Source organism: Clinocottus analis, unplaced genomic scaffold (genome assembly GCF_023055335.1).
Source record: "Clinocottus analis isolate CAN_PGR_092001 unplaced genomic scaffold, fCliAna1.0.p SCAF_35, whole genome shotgun sequence".
NCBI classification, from domain to species: domain Eukaryota; kingdom Metazoa; phylum Chordata; class Actinopteri; order Perciformes; family Cottidae; genus Clinocottus; species Clinocottus analis.
In genome coordinates this window covers 1,429,178-1,452,203 of record NW_027176098.1, presented here as the reverse complement: position 1 = coordinate 1,452,203, position 23,026 = coordinate 1,429,178, and the positions used below count along the sequence as shown (strand labels likewise).

At 42.8% G+C, this 23,026-nt stretch overlaps 1 protein-coding gene across 1 annotated transcript in view; it reads left to right on the top strand.

Annotated features, from left to right (window-relative positions):
* The window catches only part of prdm6 (PR domain containing 6), a 101,820-nt gene that overhangs the window by 74,689 nt on the left and 4,105 nt on the right, over positions 1-23,026 (top strand). Inside the window, exons 5-7 of the mRNA XM_068596213.1 lie at positions 2,475-2,599; positions 8,980-9,361; positions 21,049-21,225. Coding sequence (XP_068452314.1) covers positions 2,475-2,599; positions 8,980-9,361; positions 21,049-21,225 — 684 coding nt within the window. The remainder of the gene's footprint in view (positions 1-2,474; positions 2,600-8,979; positions 9,362-21,048; positions 21,226-23,026) is intronic.

Sequence of the window (23,026 nt, the reverse complement as noted above, 5' to 3'; positions counted from 1 at the left end):
CAGAGAACGGCGCTCGGGTTGAGGCCTTGTGAGCGTTTGGACCCGTTGTTGCGCCCTGAAAGGTGTTTGTGTTGTTTGATTCATAACCTGGCGCCGCTCGTACGGTCACCTTATGATTTAACAGCTGATCATGAAGATATTTTTTTTTTGCTAGTGTGAAAACAGAAGAAAAGATCAGAGCGCTGCCGGCGCCGCGTCCCACTGGTCGGGTTCCAGCCGACAGCGGGGGTCTTTGTTTTTCATACCTGGGAGAGCCTGTTGGGTGCGTTTGATTTATAGCGCAGCCTCGCCTGGATGTAGCAGAGAGTGTGTATTAAACTCATGCGTTTGTTTTAAATACATACAAGTGTTAGACCCCCCCCCCCCCTGTCTTTATCCTGGGAGGTCATTGGGTATGTTTGATTTATGGCCTGGTCCCTCCTGGCTGTGTTTTCACATGGTTCCAGCACCACCACACCCCTCCCCCGGTGTGGAAAGAATTAATAAAGCAAAAACACACACACACACACACACACACACACACACACACACACAGATCTTCAGCCGGCTCAGTTCAACTCTCTGAACTAACTGCTCTCAAACGTTTCTGATCTTTATCTGTACTTTGATTCACTATTATTAACTTTAATTCCATAATGTGAGTTATGTGCGCGACAGTAATCGTTTCCTTAAAGGAGCTTTAACGCCTGCAGTCGGGAGGAAAGATGTCACTTCTATATTTTACAAAACAAACAAAGACGAGTAAACATGAACTCTGAGTTTGGAGAGTTTTGTGATTGTCAACAACGTGCAGAGTTCAAACTTCCTGCAGCTCTCAAACGCGTCTGGTGTGTTTGTGTGTTGTTGTTCTTTGGTGTCACAAAGCAGGCTGCTCATGCAGCATTCACAGCAACAGACTTTTCCGAAAACTAAAGTGTTTTACGATCTTTTTTCCAAAAAACTAAATATTTTACCCTTTTTCCCGAAAACGTAATATTTCACGATATTTTCCTAAAACTATGATTTTCACGATTTTTTCCAAAAACTATTTGACGATCTTTTCTGAAAACTAAATATTTCACGATCTTTTCCAAAAACTAAGTGTTTTACGATCTTTTTTCCAAAAAACTAAATATTTTATGATATTTTTCGAAAACTAAGTATTTTACGATCTTTTTCCCGAAAACGTAATATTTTACGATATTTTCCCAAAATTATGATTTTCACAATTTTTTCTGAAAAGTAACTATTTCACGATCTTTTCTGAACACTAAATATTTCACGATCTTTTTCTAAAACTCAAGTTGTCTAAATTCTGACAGATTTTCTCGCTGCAGAAAGTTTCTCACATAAATGGATCAAATCTAGAAATCAATCTAAAAGTAACTGCAGGAATCTATAATCACTACTCGTCATCTGTATGATTGTTTGTGTATTTATTGTCTGACATAAAACATATTCTGTGTCTGAAGTTGAGCTTCAGTTGCGTCACGAGTCGTTTTACTGACGTGAAGTCAAACTTCTTTATTTCTGTTTCTCATGTGAGGAAACTCGATGTGCTTTGAATGAACTGGACATTAAAGTCGTGGTTAATCATTTCTTTTCCCACTTTAAGTGTCTCAAAGAGTAATTAGTCCTCTGGCTCGAAGACACTTTGGCAGTGAAAACATGGGAGTCGAACCTGTGACCTCTCCGTCCGAATAAAAAACCCTGTGGGAACTGGTTTTTGAAACACGTTGGCGCTGGATGTGGAGCCGCGGGTCGAGCGTGGCCTCGGCCCTCGTGGTTAGAGTGATGGTCTTTGAGGTTTTTGGGCGGACGCGCTGTTGTTTCAGTGACCCGGACCTCGCCGACTCACCGGCGGCGTATTTCAACGCCGTCGCGGGCGTCGGCGGCTCGGAGCGGCGGAGAGACACCAGATATTTCCCATAAATCATTCGGGCTCGGTCAGAAGGGCGAAACCAGACGGCCGTTATCAGACGAAAGGGAAACGTTTCCAAAGTCCGACCTGGACAGAGTCACCGCAGAGCGCTGAGCTACTCAGCAGTGAAGGATGAAGACGACGATGATGATGTCAGACTCCAGGAACATTTAACGGAGGCTATGAGAGACAATTTAGCATTTAGCAACTGTTTTAAAGAGATCAACCGTGAATAAAAAGCTTCTGGTGACTAAAAGGAGAATGAAACCTGGTGACGGCAGTACTTCATGTCATCTGTCACAGAGTCAGAGATTGTTTATTCAGATTGTTTTTTTTGTGTTACTGGTTTTCTTGAATAAGTAAAGGAAGTATTTTCAAGCTAAAACACGTTGTTTTTATAAGAATACATGTTTTTATTGTCCTGCTATCTGAAGCATGAGTTCATCTTCAGTCCTGTTCTGCATCTTCTCACCGAGCCGACTGCTTATGGATCTTATTTCCATTCAGGTTATTGTTTTTATTGCACGTTGATAACGTCCACGAGGTGGTAACAGTGTCCGTGTTGCTGCTGCAGGTCCTGCATCTTCTACCGGGCGTGCATGGACATCCCCCGAGGCACCGAGCTGCTGGTCTGGTACAACGACTCCTACACCTCCTTCTTCGGCATCCCGCTGCAGTGCGTCGCTCAGGACGAGAACTGTGAGTCCTGAGCTTTGATGCTTTTTAAAAAGTTTTCCTGAAACTATGTTTTTATCTTTTCCTAAAACTATTTCACGATCTTTTCTGAAAAATAAATATTTCACGATTATTTTCTTAAAACTTTGTTTTTTTACGATCTTTTCCTAAAAAAAATTTAAAATCTTTTCAGAAAACTATTACACGATTTTTTGGGGAAAAATAAATATTTCACGATCTTTTCTGAAAAATAAATATTTCACGATTATTTTCTTAAAACTGTTTTTTACGAACTTTTCCTAAAAACTTAAAAAGTCTTTTTAGAAAACTATTACAAGATTTTTTTTGGAAAAATAAATATTTTACGATCTTTTATGAAAAAAAAATATTTCGCGATATTTTCCTAAAACTAACTATTTCACAATCTTTTCTGAAAAATAAATATTTTATGAAATTTTTCTGAAACAATGTTTTTGACGATCTTTTTCTAAAACTAAGTATTTCACGATATTTTCCGAAAACTATTTCACAATCTTTTCTGAAAAAAAAATTCACGATCTTTTCTGAAAATTCAATATTTCACAATATTTTCTGAAAAATACACATTTCATGATATTTTTGTAAAACTAAGTATTTCACAATCTTTTACAAAAAAAAAAATCACAATCTTTTCTGAAAATTATTTTTTCTCCCGATCTCTTCCAAAAAATATTTTTATTTTCTGAAAAATACTTATTCTACGATCTTTTGATAAAACTAAATATTACACGATAATTTCCTAAAACTAAGTATTTTACGATCATTTTTAAAAATTGGACTGGTAATTAAAGCTTTTCTTCATTTACTTTAACCGTAACCTGTAAAAACATTCAGCTGTTCAGGAATCTCCTTCGTCTCAATAATCAGACTTAAAACAAACAAACTTAAAATAATATTTTACAAAATCGCCGAGTCGGGTTGTTTGTGTCCCTCGTTCTGATGTGACGTTTATGTCCTCGTAAAAAAAAAGGATTTTTGTGTGTTTCTGCCCCCGGTGTTTACGTCTCGTCCAGTTTTCTGCTCACTCGGCTTGTTTATGTCTTTTCCTTCCAAACTGTTTGTGGAGGACGTGACAGACGGGAGGGGAAGAAAAAACAACTTTGACATTTTTCTCTTTTATTTTGTTTTCTTACCAAAACCGAAAAAAAAAGCAACACACGAAGCAGAGTTTTAATCTGCGGGATCTAAATGGAGTGAATTGAATTAGGAGCCGGTCCCAGCAGATCTCTCTGATTGCAGACGTTCGTTTTACAGACGAGAGATTCGTCTGCACGACATCGTCACACACACACACACACACACACACACACACACACACACACACACACACACACACACACACACCGGTTTAACCCGCCATGTGAGGACCTGTTGCACCTTGTGAGGACCTGTTGGACATTCTGATAAACGGATCATTTAAAACATGATTTCTTTTCTCCCGCCACCTGAAGGAGATCAGCTCCTTTACGCCTCGTTGATTTATGAGTTACAAATGTGTAATCGTCGATGACGTCATCGTTCATGTTCGGGACATTTATTTCCTTCTTTTTCTAGCGGATTTATATAAACAATTTAGTTTTTGGTCACAACGTTTACATGCAAGAAGACACACACACACACACACACACACACACACACACACACACACACACACAATTGATTATGAATAATTCTACACAGGTATTAATGTTGAAGGGAACAGACTCTGAAGACGACGAGAGGAACAAGTTCCTGTTTCTGATTTAAACTCAGAGACACGAACATGAAGACAGAAACTCTATCTGGAACCATAACTTTAGAAAGTGACAGTTACACGCACACACGCACACACACACACACACACACACACACACACACACACACACACACACCCTGTGGTTGTTTACTCCTGCACGCTGCATCCAATCACAGCTGCCGGCTTGACGCTCCGCAGCACAGCTCTGCCGCCTGACAACAACAACATGTTCCTCTCCTTCTCTTCCTCCTTACTCTCTCTTCTTCCTCCCCTCCTCTTCCTCCTTTCTCTCCTCTTCCTTTCTCTTTCCTCCTCTTCCTCCTCTTCTCAAACTCCACGTCCTCCTCCTCTTCCTGCATCCTCTCTTTTCCGGCGAGGTGAGGAGTAGAAAAGAGTGATGAGGAGTGTGTGTGTGTGTGTGTGTGTGTGTGTGTGTGTGTGTGTGTGTTGACATGACATAGTGTTATTCCTGTTGTTCTAAAGCCTCATTGACTCCATGAGTCTTCATTGTCTCTTCTCCTCATTGTTTATGTCTTCACGGTAAAGAGAAGAAGACAAAGCGGCGCTGACGCCGACTTTATCACATTTAGTTCCAGTTCATTAACCTCAATGTAATATAATATAATAACACATCCATATGTGTGTGTGTGTGTGTGTGTGTGTGTGTGTGTGTGTGTGTGTGTGTGTGTGTGTGTGTGTGTGAGAATGTGCAGAGCACTCAAACGCATTGTCTTCTGTCTCTCCGTCGCTTTGTCTCTCTGTCTCTTTACTCGTCTTCCTCGTCTCTGAGGTCAGTTTGCATTCAGGTCACACGCCTCCGGGAGAGGCCACGCCCCCTTTTCTTATGAAGAGAGAAAGCTCGGACGCTGCAATGTTGCAAACATCATCTGCATAATTCTCCCATTCGGATGATGCATCTCACGAGCGGCTCAAACCGTATTGACCCGCGTTTTTTTTTTTGTATCCGCGACGTTTGTTGCAAAATGAATTAAGTGTTGGCGAGCGGCGCGTAACGCGGGCGTCGATAACGCCGCCGGGCAACTTACAGATGGTGTAATTATCTGCTCATAAGGTTATTAGGGGATCAATGGAGCCCGGTGGCCCGATGACAGAGGTGAGCTGATGAGGGATGGAGGACGGTCACGATGACCCGACTGCAGCGAACACACCGCGCTGGTGCTCTGGGTCAGCTACACCTTCTGTGGCATGAGAGGCCGAGTCCACACGGGACGACCCGAGAAGAACACTGGAGGATCGGTTCTGTAGAAGTTAACGGAGCCGCTTTGTCTCTTCATCTTTCTGTCTCTTTGTGTCTCTTTATCTTTCTGTCTCTTGTCTCTGTCTCTTTGTCTCTTTATCTTTCTGTCTCTTTGTGTCTCTTTGTCTATTGTCTCTTTGTCTCTGTCTCTTTGTCTCTTTATCTTTCTGTCTCTTTGTGTCTCTTTGTCTTTTGTCTCTTTGTCTCTGTCTCTTTGTCTCTTTATCTTTCTGTCTCTTTGTCTTTTGTCTCTTTGTCTCTGTCTCTTTGTCTCTTTATCTTTCTGTCTCTTTGTGTCTCTTTATCTCTTTATCTTTCTGTCTTTTTGTGTCTGTCTCTTGTCTCTGTCTCTTTGTCTTTCTGTCTCTTTGTCTATTGTCTCTCTCTCTCTTTGTCTTTCTGTCCTTCTAGTTCTTTGCCTCTTTGTTTTGTTATCGTTCTGTTTCTTTGTCTCTTGTCTCTGTCTCTATCTGTGTCTCTTTGTCTGTCTCTATACCTCTTGTCTCTTCGTCTATTGTCTCTGTCTCATTGTCTATCTGTCTTTTTGTCTCTCTATCTCTTTGTCTCTTCATCTCTCTGTCTGTTTGACTCTATAGCTATGTCTCTTGTCTCTTTGTCTCTCTGTCTCTTTGTCTCTGTCAAAAAGACCCGATAAGAGTATCAATAAGGACCTGAACCGATAAGCAGAATCCATTAGAGTACTGAAGTGTCCTCAAAGTCCTCATGATGTCCGTCCCTTGAAGGACAAGTGGTCCCAAAGACACGGTGGACTGTTGGAGGCCGAGTCCTTTTCCGTTCTGACCCACGAGTCTTCTTCACTCAAAGATGAAATACATTCCTATTGAAAAGTCCTCACTTGAAGCTGGACAGTCAGTCGGATGTCTGAGAGGACGACTCGCTGTGAGAGTCTCTTTGCTCGCAGAGGATGTTTAGGTCATCAGCTGGAGGGACACCTTCCTGTCTCAGGGTCAGGAGTTTCACAATAAAAGCAGAACCAGGAGGTCAGTTGGGAGTTATCACCGTTGGGCCATCGGCTGATCTGATCCCAGTTCACACCACTTCAGTCTCACCACGGAGGAGACCCAGAGGGCCCAAAGACAAACAGACAAACCCAACACTTGGAGGTCAACGAGGGTCCAGAGTCGCTGACGCTTTTCTGGGCCGTAAAACAAACTCAACATCCAAGTTCAACAGCGTTTTCCCCGTCATGTAACACTGTGGGAACGTCCACGAAATACAAGTCTTTCTTTTTCGTTTGAGGCCAAAACTATTTAACATTTAAGTAAGACGTTTGTTATCTATTAAACTGTTGTTTTAAATCTCTGTTAAAATAGTTAATATTCCAAAAACAACCGTGTCTGCCCCCATGTTTTAATGTCTGGTTGATTTTGGGAATGAAAGCACTTTGTAAGAGATCATGGAAGACATTCGCTCGATGAGACTTGACTTGTGCGTCTGCTGTCAGAGAGACAGGAAGTCAGAACCATCTTCTTTCTGACAATGGATCACGCCAAAAATATGAATTACCCCTGAGGGTAAAACACAGTATATCCTTATTATAATTCACTTTCCAGAGAAAACCAGTTAAGCAGGATAATGAAAGAAGAAAAAAAGCCCTCTTGATGTCATTTCCAACATAATGAAGGGTTATGGAGTCCAGGTCTGTCAGTTGGTGGAACCACAGAAACACAACGCGGCTGAACTCCGGGTCAAGTGAGGACAGCTGGCATCAGCTGGTTCGCCCCAAAATCAGATTTACACACTTTAATACAATATATTTTTTCCTATTAATGTCATTGTACTTGACCAGCAACACTTTTGTGTCCCAAATCTATCCATCTTATGCGTTCGTCTGGCTTCCAAGTTCTTTTTGTTGGAAAGCACTTATCGAAAGAGACACAAAGTTCTTTGTGACACGAAATGAAGTTACATGAAACACACAAAAACTGAAGAATATGTGACACAAAGGGCAAGAGCACAAAGACCAAAACTGGATTAAACATTTGCTGACTTGTTTACTCTGCTTGACCCAAACCTCGTGCGTTGGGCCTCTTGGTGCCGTTGGTTTGGTTCGGTGTGAACGGATCAAACAACCTACTTCAAGGGGTTCATCGTCCTGGTGTGAGCGCCACCAAAAAACCATCACAGGAAGCGGACCATGTATAGTTTTTCCTTTTTTTGGTGACGAGAACTCGTAAACTACCGATGAATTTTATGAATGTAATGTTCATCACATCATTTTCTGGCGTGGTTGAGAGATGAAAGGTAGTAAAACCCTGATCGTTTGCACACAGCGGCCTGCAGCTGGTTCGCTCATTTCCTGTTCTCGGTGTAGCGTGAAAGCACGGTGGAAGTAGCACGCTAACTAGCCACGCTAACTAGCCACATGTTAAATGAGTAAAAAGAACAATTTTGCTTTGGTTCGATTCGGGAAAAGGAAGTATTAGGTGTGAAAGCATAAAGCAAGAAAGCACTTTAATGTCTTAAGACTGGTACAATCAGAGGGGGTAGCATTAGAAATACTAGTCGTGGTAATGCTAGTAAGAATACCAGATGTTCTGGTAGCAGCAGCAGTGATGTGTTCAGAAGGAGTTGAGGAGTATATTTGTGCCAGACGGACAGAAGAGCATAAGTATTAATGCTAGTAATTGGACTCTGTTATTGTTAATTTGGTTGTCGTGGAAGAGGTGGTGCTGAAATCATGAGTAGCAGCTCCATTAGCAGTAGAAGTAGTACATGTAAACGCTGTAGTGGGTTTATCCAAGTAAAAGCAAACTCACTCATCATGTGGTGACCCCACCAGAGAACGAGGGCCCCGTTTGGGCCCTCGGCCACAGTTTGAGAAACATTTCTGTGGTCACAGAGAGAGGAACAGCATGTCACTGTAACTGTACTAATGAACAGACTCCAAACAGCCTAACTAGACCCATAATTCCATTCACTGGAACCAGGAGCTGCAGTTGGCCCTGGGCTAGCCGGGCGGATCTGGCCTGAGTTAGGACAATGTGGATGGCTCTCTTGTTCCCATCACAACAGTAGAAAAACAACAACAAAATAATCTGAATTTTCTTTTTGTCATGAAGCGCAGCACACAGACGAGACCAAAGAAAAATAGTTAGAGGCTGGACTTCTCCCCAGCCTCGACCTCCAGCTCCTCCTGGGCATCCTGAGACTCTGAGTGTGCTCTGGAAGTCTTACTCAGCGTGTTAGGGGAAAGTATTTATTGTGTTATGAATAGTCACCAACTTGGACGTGGCCCACAGTTGTCTTGCCTTACTTTCGGGGGACTTTTATTGTGAAAATCTTTCTCAAAAACACCTGCGTAAGCAAATAATTTCTGTCTTTTCTGTTTTGTTTTTGTTTGCTCTCCAGTAAATGTCCCAGCCACAGTCGTGGAAGCGATGACCAGGCAGGAGTCCCTTCAATCCTTCAGCAAGAACGGCAAACCCACCTCCTCTTCGTCTTCCTCCTCTTCCACCCCCACCGCCGCCCTCATGCGCTCCATGGTCTTCCCCCACTCCCCCTGCCCGAGGAACTTCTCCCTCCTGGACAAGGTCGGCATCGGGGTCCAGTCGGACATCAGCTACGGCCAGCTGGGCTCAAAGAACCAGCGGGTCCTGGCGAGCCCGACCTCCACCAGCCAGCTCAGCAGCGACTTCAGCGACTGGCACCTGTGGAAGTGCGGCCAGTGCTTCAAGACCTTCACCCAGAGGATCCTGCTGCAGATGCACGTCTGTCCGCAGAACCCAGACAGGTGAGACATTGGACCCTCGGATCAGAAAGAGAGCAAAAAAACTCTCCAAGAATCTTGACTCAACCGCCATGTCATGTAAGTCTTGTAGATCGTTTTATCACTCGTTGAGTAACTTCTATACGTCCTGTAGGTGGTTCTAGCACCCTTTGAGTAACTTCTATACATCCTATAGGTGGTTCTAGCACTTGTTGGTTAACTTATCTACGTCCTGTAAGTGGTTCTCGTACTTATTGAGCTTGTGTTGGGTTCCTCTAGGTGATTGAGTAACTTCTATACGTCCTATAGGTGGTTCTAGCACTCCTTGAGTAACTTCTATATGTCCTGTAGGTTCTCGTACTTATTGAGCTTGTGTTGGGTTCCTCTTGGTGATTGAGTAACTTCTATACATCCTATAGGTTGTTCTAGCACTTGTTGAGTAACTTCTATATGTCCTGTAAGTGGTTCTAGTACTCATTGAGTAACTTCTATATGTCCTGTAGGTTCCAGTACGTATTGAGGTTTTGTTGGGTTCTTCTAAATTATTGAGTAACTTCTATGTGTCCTATAGGTTGTTCTAGTACTTGAGTAACTTCTATACATCCTGTAAGTGGTTCTAGTACTCATTGAGCTTGTGTTGGGTTCCTCTAGGTGATTGAGTAACTTCTATACATCCTGTAAGTGGTTCTAGTACTCATTGAGCTTGTGTTGGGTTACTCTAGGTGATTGAGTAACTTCTATACATCCTGTAGGTGGTTCTAGCACTCCTTGAGTAACTTCTATATGTCCTGTAAGTGGTTCCAGTACGTATTGAGGTTTTGTTGGGTTCCTCTAGGTGATTGAGTAACTTCTATACATCCTGTAGGTGGTTCTAGCACCCTTTGAGTAACTTCTATATGTCCTGTAGGTGGTTCTAGCACCCTTTGAGTAACTTCTATATGTCCTGTAGGTGGTTCCAGTACGTATTGAGGTTTTGTTGGGTTCCTCTAAATTATTGAGTAACTTCTATGTGTCCTATAGGTTGTTCTAGTACTTGTTGAGTAACTTCTATACATCCTGTAAGTGGTTCTAGTACTCATTGAGCTTGTGTTGGGTTCCTCTAGGTGATTGAGTAACTTCTATACATCCTGTAGGTGCTTCTAGCACTCCTTGAGTAACCTCCCACGGTGCAAAGACGTGCATTATCTCAATCGTCGACTCTAAGTTGCCAGTCGGTGTGTGAGAGGTTGTCTGTCAGGGTTTACCGCGCCTTCCAGCCCAAAGTCAGCTGTGATTGGCTCCAATAGGATGAGGCGGTTCAAGATAATCGATGGATTGATGGATATTGCAGCCCTTGAGATTTTTTACTTTTGCAGTTGTTCCACTCAAAGTGATTTAACGCTTCACGTCATCATTCACACGTTCAATACCACCGAGAGCAGAGGCGCCACCTGCCCATCACGACTGAAGTAATTCACATTCACACAGCATAACAATCCATAACAATTTGAGGGTTTATTTATTCTACAATACAATCTACATAGAATATTGTTTTCTATAACTTGTGATGGCTCAAAAGAAATCACAATTATACTTTACCATCCACTGGAGACAAAAGATCACAGCATCCGTGGTGAGCATGACGCAGCAATCGAGTTTTAAAGCCTGTTGTTGCAGTTTTCCAGAAGCAGCCAGTCATTTAGTTTAATAACGTATCACTCTGGACGCCTCATCATCGCACCATTTGTGTGTGACAGAAAGTGGGAGTTTGTGGATGAGAGTGAAGAGAGTGTAAAAGTGTCTGAGTGTGTATAACATCTGCCAACTTAATTATAAACAGCATGGAGGGAGGAAGAGGAGCAGTGATGTGTGTGTTTGTGTTTGTGTATTGGAGAGCAGGGGGTGAGTGGGGGGGGGGGGATTTATTGGAAATTTTTTGCTTAGCTTTATTTTTTTTTATTTTGCGGGGGGAGAGTCGGAGCGGCATATAAATCAACGCTGTGCGTCAGTGAGAAATACCTCGCCTTACGGTGACGGGGCCAGGAAAACAGATGCCACTTATTCAATAAACTAATACTCATAGGGAAGAAAAATGTGGGCTGGATGTGGAGGGGGGAGGGTCGATGTGGAGCTGCCCGTCAGGAGGGAGGTTTTATGGGACGGAGGAGCAGATAGAATTCAGCTGAACAAGCCAAACTGGCCTAAGTCCCGCTGTGCATCACACCCATGAGGACTGGGCCGGGACCAGTAGGCCCATCAGAGCAACGCCAGACTCAACCCTTACTGGGGTTTTTATTTTATTGTCCTGCTCCGTCATTGTGCACAGTACAACATCGGGTCGAGTTTTGAGGGTCTTGAAAACATGGAGGTGGTTCTAGCACTCATTGAGTAACTTCTATACATCCTATAGGTGGTTCTAGCACTCGTTAAGTAACTTCTATACATCCTATAAGTGGTTCTGGTGCTCCTAGAGCAACTTCTATACATCCTATAGGTGGTTCTAGCACTCATTGAGTAACTTCTATACGTCCTATAGGTGGTTCTAGGGCTCATTGAGTAACTTCTATACAACCTATAGGTGGTTCTAGGGCTCATTGAGTAACTTCTATACGACCTATAGGTGGTTCTAGCACTCGTAGAGTAATTTCTATACATCCTATAGGTGGTTCTAACACCCTTTGAGTAACTTCTATACGTCCTGTAGGTGGTTCTAGCACCCTTTGAGTAACTTCTATACGTCCTGTAAGTGGTTCTAGCACCCTTTAAGTAACTTCTATACGACCTATAGATGGTTCTAGCACTCATTGAGTAACTTCTATACAACCTATAGGTGGTTCTAGGGCTCATTGAGTAACTTCTATACAACCTATAGGTGGTTTTAGGGCTCATTGAGTAACTTCTATACAACCTATAGGTGGTTCTAACACCCTTTGAGTAACTTCTATACGTCCTGTAGGTGGTTCTAGCACCCTTTGAGTAACTTCTATACGTCCTGTAGGTGGTTCTAGCACCCTTTAAGTAACTTCTATACGACCTATAGATGGTTCTAGCACTCATTGAGTAACTTCTATACGACCTGTAGATGGTTCTAGCACTCATTGAGTAACTTCTATACAACCTATAGGTGGTTCTAGCACTCATTGAGTAACTTCTATACAACCTATAGGTGGTTCTAACACCCTTTGAGTAACTTCTATACGTCCTGTAGGTGGTTCTAGCACCCTTTGAGTAACTTCTATACGTCCTGTAGGTGGTTCTAGCACCCTTTAAGTAACTTCTATACGACCTATAGATGGTTCTAGCACTCATTGAGTAACTTCTATACGACCTGTAGATGGTTCTAGCACTCATTGAGTAACTTCTATACAACCTATAGGTGGTTCTAGCACTCATTGAGTAACTTCTATACAACCTATAGGTGGTTCTAGGGCTCATTGAGTAACTTCTATACAACCTATAGGTGGTTTTAGGGCTCATTGAGTAACTTCTATACAACCTATAGGTGGTTCTAACACCCTTTGAGTAACTTCTATACGTCCTGTAGGTGGTTCTAGCACCCTTTGAGTAACTTCTATACGTCCTGTAGGTGGTTCTAGCACCCTTTAAGTAACTTCTATACGACCTATAGATGGTTCTAGCACTCATTGAGTAACTTCTATACGACCTGTAGATGGTTCTAGCACTCATTGAGTAACTTCTATACAACCTATAGGTGGTTCTAGCACTCATTGAGTAACTTCTATACAACCTATAGGTGGTTCTAACACCCTTTGAGTAACTTCTATACGTCCTGTAGGTGGTTCTAGCACCCTTTGAGTAACTTCTATACGTCCTGTAGGTGGTTCTAGCACCCTTTAAGTAACTTCTATACGACCTATAGATGGTTCTAGCACTCATTGAGTAACTTCTATACGACCTGTAGATGGTTCTAGCACTCATTGAGTAACTTCTATACAACCTATAGGTGGTTCTAGCACTCATTGAGTAACTTCTATACAACCTATAGGTGGTTCTAGGGCTCATTGAGTAACTTCTATACAACCTATAGGTGGTTCTAGGGCTCATTGAGTAACTTCTATACAACCTATAGGTGGTTCTAGGGCTCATTGAGTAACTTCTATACGTCCTGTAGGTGGTTCTAACACCCTTTGAGTAACTTCTAAACGTCCTGTAGGTGGTTCTAACACCCTTTGAGTAACTTCTATACATCCTGTAGGTGGTTCTAACACCCTTTCAGTAACTTCTATGCGTCCTGTAGGTGGTTCTAACACCCTTTCAGTAACTTCTATGCGTCCTGTAGGTGGTTCTAACACCCTTTCAGTAACTTCTATGCGTCCTGTAGGTGGTTCTAACACCCTTTCAGTAACTTCTATGCGTCCTGTAGGTGGTTCTAGTGGACTTTGAGGTGTCCTGACCTTAAGTCACTCGTTGAAGGGGTTCTACAGCCTCTTCCATGCGGTTATAAAGGTAATGGAAGAGGTATTGGAGGCCCTGTAGGTGTTTTTCTGTGTTTGTAGACCTCCATTGGAGGTTCTATGGCTCTTTAATGTGGTTGACCATTGAAGCTGTTACCATGTTAACACCGTTTCCTTTAGTCATGCTGCATCATCTCTGAGTCTTTAGATAATCCAGTACTTCCTGTCCGTGCACAAAGGTCCCTGGCTTGTCTTTGCCTTCTTGATTTCTGAACACTTCTCTGCCGTCATGCATATTTATTAATGTTTACTTGATGGGAACATTTGAGGCTGAAAACTGATGGCTTGAACAACATTTAGAAAAACTTAATCTCAGCCTCGTCTCGTTCAGGATTCTTTTTCCGTCATCAGACGAGCGTTTTGTTTTGTCTGCGAGGCTTCCAGAAGTTCGCTGGAGTCCGGTTCACTCGGTCGGCGGGATGTAGGACGCCGTCACAGCTGCGTGAGCACGCTGAGCGATGAATCAGGAAACAACGTCACAGCATGCATGATATGATATATTCCAAAAAAACTATGGTCAAAATATTAATAACCAGCCGTTATGATTGATGTGTTTACCGGATTGGCGTTTCAGAGTCGTTAGTGCTTTTAGTGGAAACGGGGAACGTTTGAGAAGCGCTTTGATCTCCAGCGTTCACGAGCCCAGACCTCATCCCGGTGGCTGGTGTTGTTTATTAATAAACCACCAGTGTTTATATGGACATAATCACGCTTTGTATTCCCAACGACAGAAAGTTTACAGCTGATTGAAAGTGTGTATCATCACACGAGGACTTTACAGAGGAATTAAATGTTCACTTTGTCATTTGTTTGTACCACCGAGCAAAACCTCATCATGCATCTGGCCTCGGTCCAAGAGCTCTTCTCTTCCTCCACTCGCAGGAGGAGTGAAGCATGTTGCATGCTGCATGTTGCATGTTGCATGCTGCATGTTGCATGCTGCATGTTGCATGCTGCATGTTGCATGCTGCATGTTGCATGCTGCATGTTGCATGCTGCATGTTGCATGCTTCACTTCCTCACTGGGAACCAGATAACTGACAAAGCAAGAGGTTTTTTTACCCAAATATGAACCATTTTGCTTGAATGGAGGATTGACTGGTCTTCACCATGTTTATGTTGAGCTCGTGCTCTGATCCACAGAGACTTGAACTGAGCCAACAGGTGAAGATTTCAGGACATCCAGAATAATAAGAAGCATTTATGCATTGATTCATATTGAGATTCTGCAGATTTTTTTGATGAGAAAACAATAGAACGAAGCAGAAGTAGAATATTCTTCTAGAAGGAAGCTACTATTCTGACAACATTTGGCTCATTCGAAGGAGATAGCAAAGGCTGCTTAGAAGCAAAACTCCCAATGTTTGGAGGAAAGAGAGGTGACTTGGAGCTCTTTTTAAAAGCTCTCAAGGTCGTGGTACAAAGTGCACGTTTAATGGTTAAACGCCACCGATGGCCTGATCGAGTCTCACTGAAGGCACAGGTAGAACATCCACAGCCCGCCACTGGATGACGTCTCTCTTTTCACTAAATTGTGACTTTTGAACTTTACAAAGCGCTCTAGAGAGATTAAAAATGGTTTTGATCAAAACAACTAAACTAAACTAAACTATGCCCTTTAAGAAGGAACACAAACATTTTGGCTTATTCAGGTGGGATGAAAGTCGTCTGACCAAATTTGTGAAAAACAGGCGATTAAAAGTTATACTCGTGAGAAACATTCCCAGATATTTTCTCCACTGAATCCTGAGACTTTCTCCCCAAAGAAATGAACAAATAAAAAGCTGCTCGGCGCTGAAGGAGCAGCGGCCGGTTCAGGACATTTAGTGTGGAGGTTGGTATTTTTCCCATAAACCTTTGGGACTTCAGACGGCCTCCAACCTGCTAATTAACATTAATTATCTCCAATTACTGTGAAACTGTAATGAGCCGCTGGACGCTGAGGCGTCAGTAATGATCCATCCGTGGTTACGTCCTGTTAAAGCAGATAAAAAGAGGCGTGAAGTCAAAGTTTGAGCGTCTTCACTGCGTCTCTACGGACATTATGAGTCAATGAGTTTGTCATCTGTTGAGCCATCAGCGCTCTAATGACACACACACACACACACACACACACACACACACACATGTTTGCCATTACAGCATGATGGATGGCACATACATTAAGAATAGTTTTTTTAGTTGTTGTGAAGTGATTCATTGTTGGCATGTTTACATGAATGTGATGAATCTGTTTTGTTGAGACAGAGTTAAATGATTCTAGTCGACTTTTCCAGCTGACCGGGAGCTTTGAGATGAAGCAACATTAAAGGTTTTCAACACGCTGAACTGTTTCCAGTGAAACACATCACGAGGCGTGTGTGACGACACACACGCCTCGTTTGAATCTTCAATACGGCAGATTATAAGATTACAATATTCTAATATCATATATTCTAATGAGGCTCAAAGTAACACTATATACACGATGTATTGATGTTAGAAAGAGTTTAAACCTCCGTAACGCTGCATTCTCTCTCCTGACCACCAGGGGGCGACTCCCCTGGTTGTATAGAAGTCTATGCTTCATGTGTTAAAGCTGCATTCTCTCTCCTGACCACCAGGGGACGACTCCTCTGGTTGTATAGAAGTCTATGCTTCATGTGTTAAAGCTGCATTCTCTCTCCTGACCACCAGGGGGCGACTCCTCTGGTTGTATAGAAGTCTATGCTTCATGTGTTAAAGCTGCATTCTCTCTCCTGACCACCAGGGGGCGACTCCTCTGGTTGTATCGAAGTCTATGCTTCATGTGTTAAAGCTGCATTCTCTCTCCTGACCACCAGGGGGCGACTCCTCTGGTTGTATAGAAGTCTGTGCTTCATGTGTTGAAGCTGCATTCTCTCTCCTGACCACCAGGGGGCGACTCCTCTGGTTGTATAGAAGTCTGTGCTTCATGTGTTGAAGCTGCATTCTCTCTCCTGACCACCAGGGGGCGACTCCTCTGGTTGTATAGAAGTCTATGCTTCATGTGTTAAAGCTGCATTCTCTCTCCGGACCACCAGGGGGCGACTCCTCTGGTTGTATAGAAGTCTATGCTTCATGTGTTAAAGCTGCATTCTCTCTCCTGACCACCAGGGGGCGACTCCTCTGGTTGTATAGAAGTCTATGCTTCATTTAGAGTCAAACAGACCATGAAGCACTTCCTGTCTGGAACTCGCTGCTCTGTGAGAAAATTCACAGTAACAACATGTAAATGTTTTTTGCACGTCGACATTTAGGAGATTTATCACCCAGCAGCGTGTGTGTGTGTGTGTGTGTGTGTGTGCGTGTGTGTGTGTGTGTGTGTGTGTGTGTGTGTGCGTGTGTGTGTGTGTGTGTGCGTGTGTGTGTGTTGTCGCTGCAGGAGTAACTCATAATGATCCATCACTGTGATGGACGGGCTTGTAGAAATTCCTTCAAAGTCTATTTTTATCCGTCATGCTGCGATGAAAGCCTGTAGTGTGTGTGTGTGTGTGTGTGTGTGTGTGTGTGTGTGTGTGTGTGTGTGTGTGTGTGTGTGTGTGTGTGTGTGTGTGTGTTAGCGTTAAAGTGCATTTGACAGTGTGATTTGTTTTAATCTTCCTGTTTGAACTGAATCTATACTTCTAACATGTAGTGAACTGGTTTAAAGGAGCAGTGACGCATGACAACACGTCAGTGAACGCACCACGAGCAGCGATAAGATAGTTCTCTCTAAGTGAACAAATAGATTAAAAGCTTTACAAGCTTCCTCTAAGTGACTCTGACTTCCTCCTGCACTACATTACCCACAACCCCCCTTGCTTTGTGTCCCGGGCTCGTTTGACGAGTGGCTCCAATGAAACCGAGGGAAAGGAGGCGTTGTGTTTGTGTCGGGTTTATCTGAGCTCATATGCATACTGTGTGTGTGTGTGTGTGTGTGTGTGTGTGTGTGTGTGTGTGTGTGTGTGTGTGTGTGTGTGTGTGAGAGGGACATTGATTGTGTATTGACGAGGCGGCAGCAGTGATTTATAGCTGCTGGTCTCTGGAGGAATAATGTCTTCATACACAGACGAGTCGTCCTCGCAGCGCAGATATAACTCCTTATGGATTACACTCACACGGTCAATCACACACGCACACACACACACACGCACACACACACACACACATACACACACACACATGCACGCACACACCGAGGTCCAAAATCAACTTAACAGCTCAGAAAACCAAAAGAACATTCCTTTTATTATTATTATTATTAGTAGTAGTATTAATAATAATAATAATAATAATAATATTAATATTATTGCATTAATTTGTTTTGTTGTTTTAAAAATAAAGTAAAATACATTTTATCTGAAAATATATTTACACACACACACACACACACACACACACACACACACAGACACACACCTCTATAGGTCAAAGTATCCTGAGTTCCAGCGTCTCTTGTTGTGTTTTTCTTTCACTCTGAACATGTTTTGTGCGTCTGTGCATCGACACACAGTAACACAGACACACAACAACACGCAACAACTGTGTAATAACCGTGTAATGAAAAGTACAAGTACAAATACTACAAGTACTACAAGTACAAGTACAAATACTACAAGTACTACAAGTACAAGTACCTCCCATGTGCAGTGAGTCCAGGAAGTTTTGGTTTGACGAGCGCAGAAAACTGCAGGATGAGTGAGAGATGGAGGAGTGTGTGCTCTTCCTCCTCCTCCTCCTCCTCCTCTTCTTCTTCCTCTTCCTCCTCTTCTTCTTCCTCTTCCTCCTCTTCTTCTTTCTCTTCCTCTTCTTCTTCCTCCTCGTCCTCCTCTTCCTCTTCCTCCTCTTCTTCCTCTTCCTCTCCCTCCTCGTCTTCCTCCTCTTCCTCGTCCTCCTCTTCCTCCTCCTCTTCTTTCTCTTCCTCCTCCTCCTCCTCCTCCTCTTCCTCCTCCTGTAATAAACAATAACTGGGCATTAATCTCTCGGCTGCCGCCTTAATAAATAATATCCACACATTCATCAACTTAAACTATTCATAATCGATGGCGCTCTTCATAGAAAACCCGGCTAATAAATAAATCGTGCGTCGGCCGCTGAGGCGCGACGGCGCCGAGCGGCCGACTGACGAATGGAGCGCCCCCTGGGGGGAGGAGAGGGGAGGGAGGGGGGAGGAGGAGGGGGAGGAGGAGGAGGAGGGGGGAGGGAGGGGGGAGGAGGGGGAAAACTGCAAGTGAGAATCTTTCGATTTTATATTACACTATTTTACTCTTATTACTCCTCCGTGTGTGTGCGTGTGTGTGTGTGCGTGTGTGTGTGTGTGTGTGTGTGTGTGTGTGTGTGTGTGTGTGTGTGTGTGATTTATTGCCGCGCTGAAGCCGTTGCTCTGTTTGTTGTGTTCTCGTTGTGTTTACCTATTTGTAAGCTCCGGCGTCAGACTGGTGGTTTTTTATCTTGTTGGTTTCAGAATGAAAACCACTTCATGTGTTTATTATTTATTGATTGTTTGTTTGTTTGTTTGTTTGTCTTCCGGCTCACAGCAGCGCGTCCCGGTCGTTCAGAAAGATGAAACTGAACTCTTTATAAAGAATATTTAGTTCTAATTACAATTTAGATAATTAAATATGTATTTTATTTTCATCATTATGGTTTTTATGATTTTTTAGTTCAATTTATTGTATTATATTTCTTTACGTTTTTATTTTATTTTTGTTTGCAATTTTAATTGAATTACATTTTGATTTATTTAAATGAATAAAATAATGACATTCATGACATTTGTAATTAAATTAATACATTTAGTTTATTTGTAAAAATACAGCACACACACACACACACACACACACACACACACACACACACACACATCTTACAACAAGTCATATTGGCGGATATAGATATATATAGATATATATATATATATAGATATATATATATATATATATATATATATATATATATCTCCTCTTCTTCTTCTTCTTCTTCCTCCTCTCTCTCTCTCTCTCTCTCTCTCTCTCTCTCTCTCTCTCTCTCTCTATATATATATATATATATATATATATATATATATATATATATATATATATATATATATATATATATATATGTATCCGCCAATATGACTTGTTGTAAGATTTATTATTGAGTAACTTTCAAAATATTGCTTTTTGGGAGGGGGGGGGGGGGGGGGGGGGGGGGGGTAATGGAAACATGGAGGGGGGAGGGGCCGAGACTTTGTTTTAACACTCTGGAACTGTCCAGTAAGTTAAAACCACATCACTAGATAATGGTGTGTGTGTGTGTGTGTGTGTGTGTGTGTGTGTGTGTGTGTGTGTGTGTGTGTGTGTGTGTGTGTTCAGCTCAATAAATAGAAACAGTGTTAGATTAGATCTGCTGCTGCTGTTTGGAAGCTGGACTCTATTAGCAGACACACACACACACACACACACACACACACACACACACACACAGTGATAAATGGTCCAGTCCTGATCTCGGCCTGCATTGTTGATGAGGGTCATGCTGCCATGGTTACCAGAGCGGTGTCCGACTCCCAGCTGTGTGTTTGTGTGTCTGTTTGTGTGTTCACGCCTCATCATCCCGATGTGTGTTTGTGTGTGTTTTTGTGTCCGTCAGTCTGTGTGTGTGTTTGTTTACATTATGGATGTGTGTGTCTGTAAGTGCTGGAATGTAACTATTTTAAATTAATACAATATTAGAACATTAAAAGTATGATATATGTACATTATTGTTTCTATAGCAGTACATTATTGTTACTATAGCAGTACATTATTGTTACTATAGCAGTACATTATTGTTACTATAGCAGTACATTATTGTTACTATAGCAGTACATTATTGTTACTATAGCAGTACATTATTGTTACTATAGCAGTACATTATTGTTTCTATAGCAGTACATTATTGTTTCTATAGCAGTACATTATTGTTTCTATAGCAGTACAATATTGTTACTATAACAGTACATTATTGTTTCTATAGCAGTGCATTGTTACTATATCAGTACATTATCAGTACTATAGCAGTACATTATTGTTACTATAGCAGTACAATATCAGTACATTATTAGTAGTCTTTTTATTACACAAATACAGAAAACAGTACCTTGTGTTTCAATGAAAAACAAAATGTTCAAAATGTTGCATATTCAGAATGAACATTGAAACATCTAATGACTGTAAAAACAACATCAAAGAGTCTTTGAGCCCCTCCCCCCTCCATGTTCTGACCCGCCTTCCCCCCCCCCCCCCCTCCTTTCAGACCATACCAGTGCGGCCACTGCTCCCAGTCCTTCTCCCAGCCGTCGGACCTGAGGAACCACGTGGTGACGCACTCCAGCGACCGGCCCTTTAAGTGCGGCTACTGCGGCCGCGCCTTCGCCGGCGCCACGACGCTCAACAACCACATCCGCACGCATACCGGGGAGAAGCCGTTCAAGTAAGTAACAGTGAGTACCCCCACCCCCCACACCCTCCCTCCCTACGCACCCACCCACCCATCAAACCCAGCAAGCCTACCAGTTCCACTCAGATGCTAGCAGCGGCTAACGCCGCCTGACAGCCTCATTACACACTGGAGACGTGCCTTTGTCTGAAGACAGGCTGCTGATGGGTGATGTCATCCATCAGCAGACTCTCGCTTTAAACTCACTGCTTGATGTTCGGGCCGTCTCGAGCTTTTACATGTTGACATTTAAGGTACAAATTTCAGGTGAACTCATCCGCATTGAGACGGTAGAGAATGATCGATTTGTGAGTCTCTTCACACAATCTCGTGAGATCTTTTCTTCTTCTTTCTTTTTTTTTACGAGGGCAAAGGTTCCACGTTTTATACTTAGAATCCAATAAATGAAGAGAGAAGTAGAGTCGTTTAACACAGACTTCTATACAACCAGAGGAGTCGCGCCCTGGTGGTCAGGAGACAGAATGCAGCTTTAACACATGAAGCATAGACTTCTATACAACCAGAGGAGTCGCGCCCTGGTGGTCAGGAGAGAGAATGCAGCTTTAACACATGAAGCATAGGCTTCTATACAACCAGAGGAGTCGCCCCCTGGTGGTCAGGAGAGAGAATGCAGCTTTAACACATGAAGCATAGACTTCTATACAACCAGAGGAGTCGCCCCCTGGTGGTCAGGAGAGAGAATGCAGCTTTAACACATGAAGCATAGGCTTCTATACAACCAGAGGAGTCGCCCCCTGGTGGTCAGGAGAGAGAATGCAGCTTTAACACATGAAGCATAGACTTCTATACAACCAGAGGAGTCGCCCCCTGGTGGTCAGGAGAGAGAATGCAGCTTTAACACATGAAGCATAGACTTCTATACAACCAGAGGAGTCGCCCCCTGGTGATCAGGAGAGAGAATGCAGCTTTAACACATGAAGCATAGACTTCTATACAACCAGAGGAGTCGCCCCCTGGTGGTCAGGAGAGAGAATGCAGCTTCAACACATGAAGCATAGACTTCTATACAACCATGAATCGTATACTTCCCTTTCGTCTCCTGGTTCCACTGCATTTACCACAGAGGTCAGAATAAAGGTGGTTTGACCTCTGCGATGTTGCTGATTGGTAGTTTAACTTCTCGCCGGCTCTGGCTGACATCTTGTCTCTTCTTCTGTGGTGGTCCGGCGGCAGCGTCTGATGGTTCTGCTTCTCCTCATCCACCTCTTGGCTCTTTTGGTAGTCGGTCTTTCCTCAAATCGTCATTCTACAACTGAGGTTAATGACGCTTTTGGCCTTTACAAGATGGACAGTTTTTTTTTAATTTTTACACTGAAAAAACACCACAACGGTTAGAAACACGACATGTGACGTCCACATGACTACGGGACATAATTCCAACCTTCGTGTATTTCTAGAAAGCTATCCGTCTTTCTATTATTTACTAAATAAATGAAATCCATCATACCTGGTGGGCCGGGCGGGGCTGGATGCTCTGTTAACAATAATGCAGTTCGACGCCCACATTAACATAAAGAGCTGAGCGATCCATTGATCAACTGGCGGGGTCGAGGCGGCATGGATTTCTTTTAATGTGAATGGCATTTGCTGACCCTGGAATGCTCATAATTATCAATAAGCATCAGCGTTCACGAAGCAGCCAGACGACAGACCAGTGTTTATTATTTAAAATCAATGTAACAATTTATGTAAAGGAGCTCAAATTTGGAATTATTTAACAGAAAAATAGAACTGTCCAGCAGCTCTTTTGTTCATGCGTTACCTTTTGATTAAT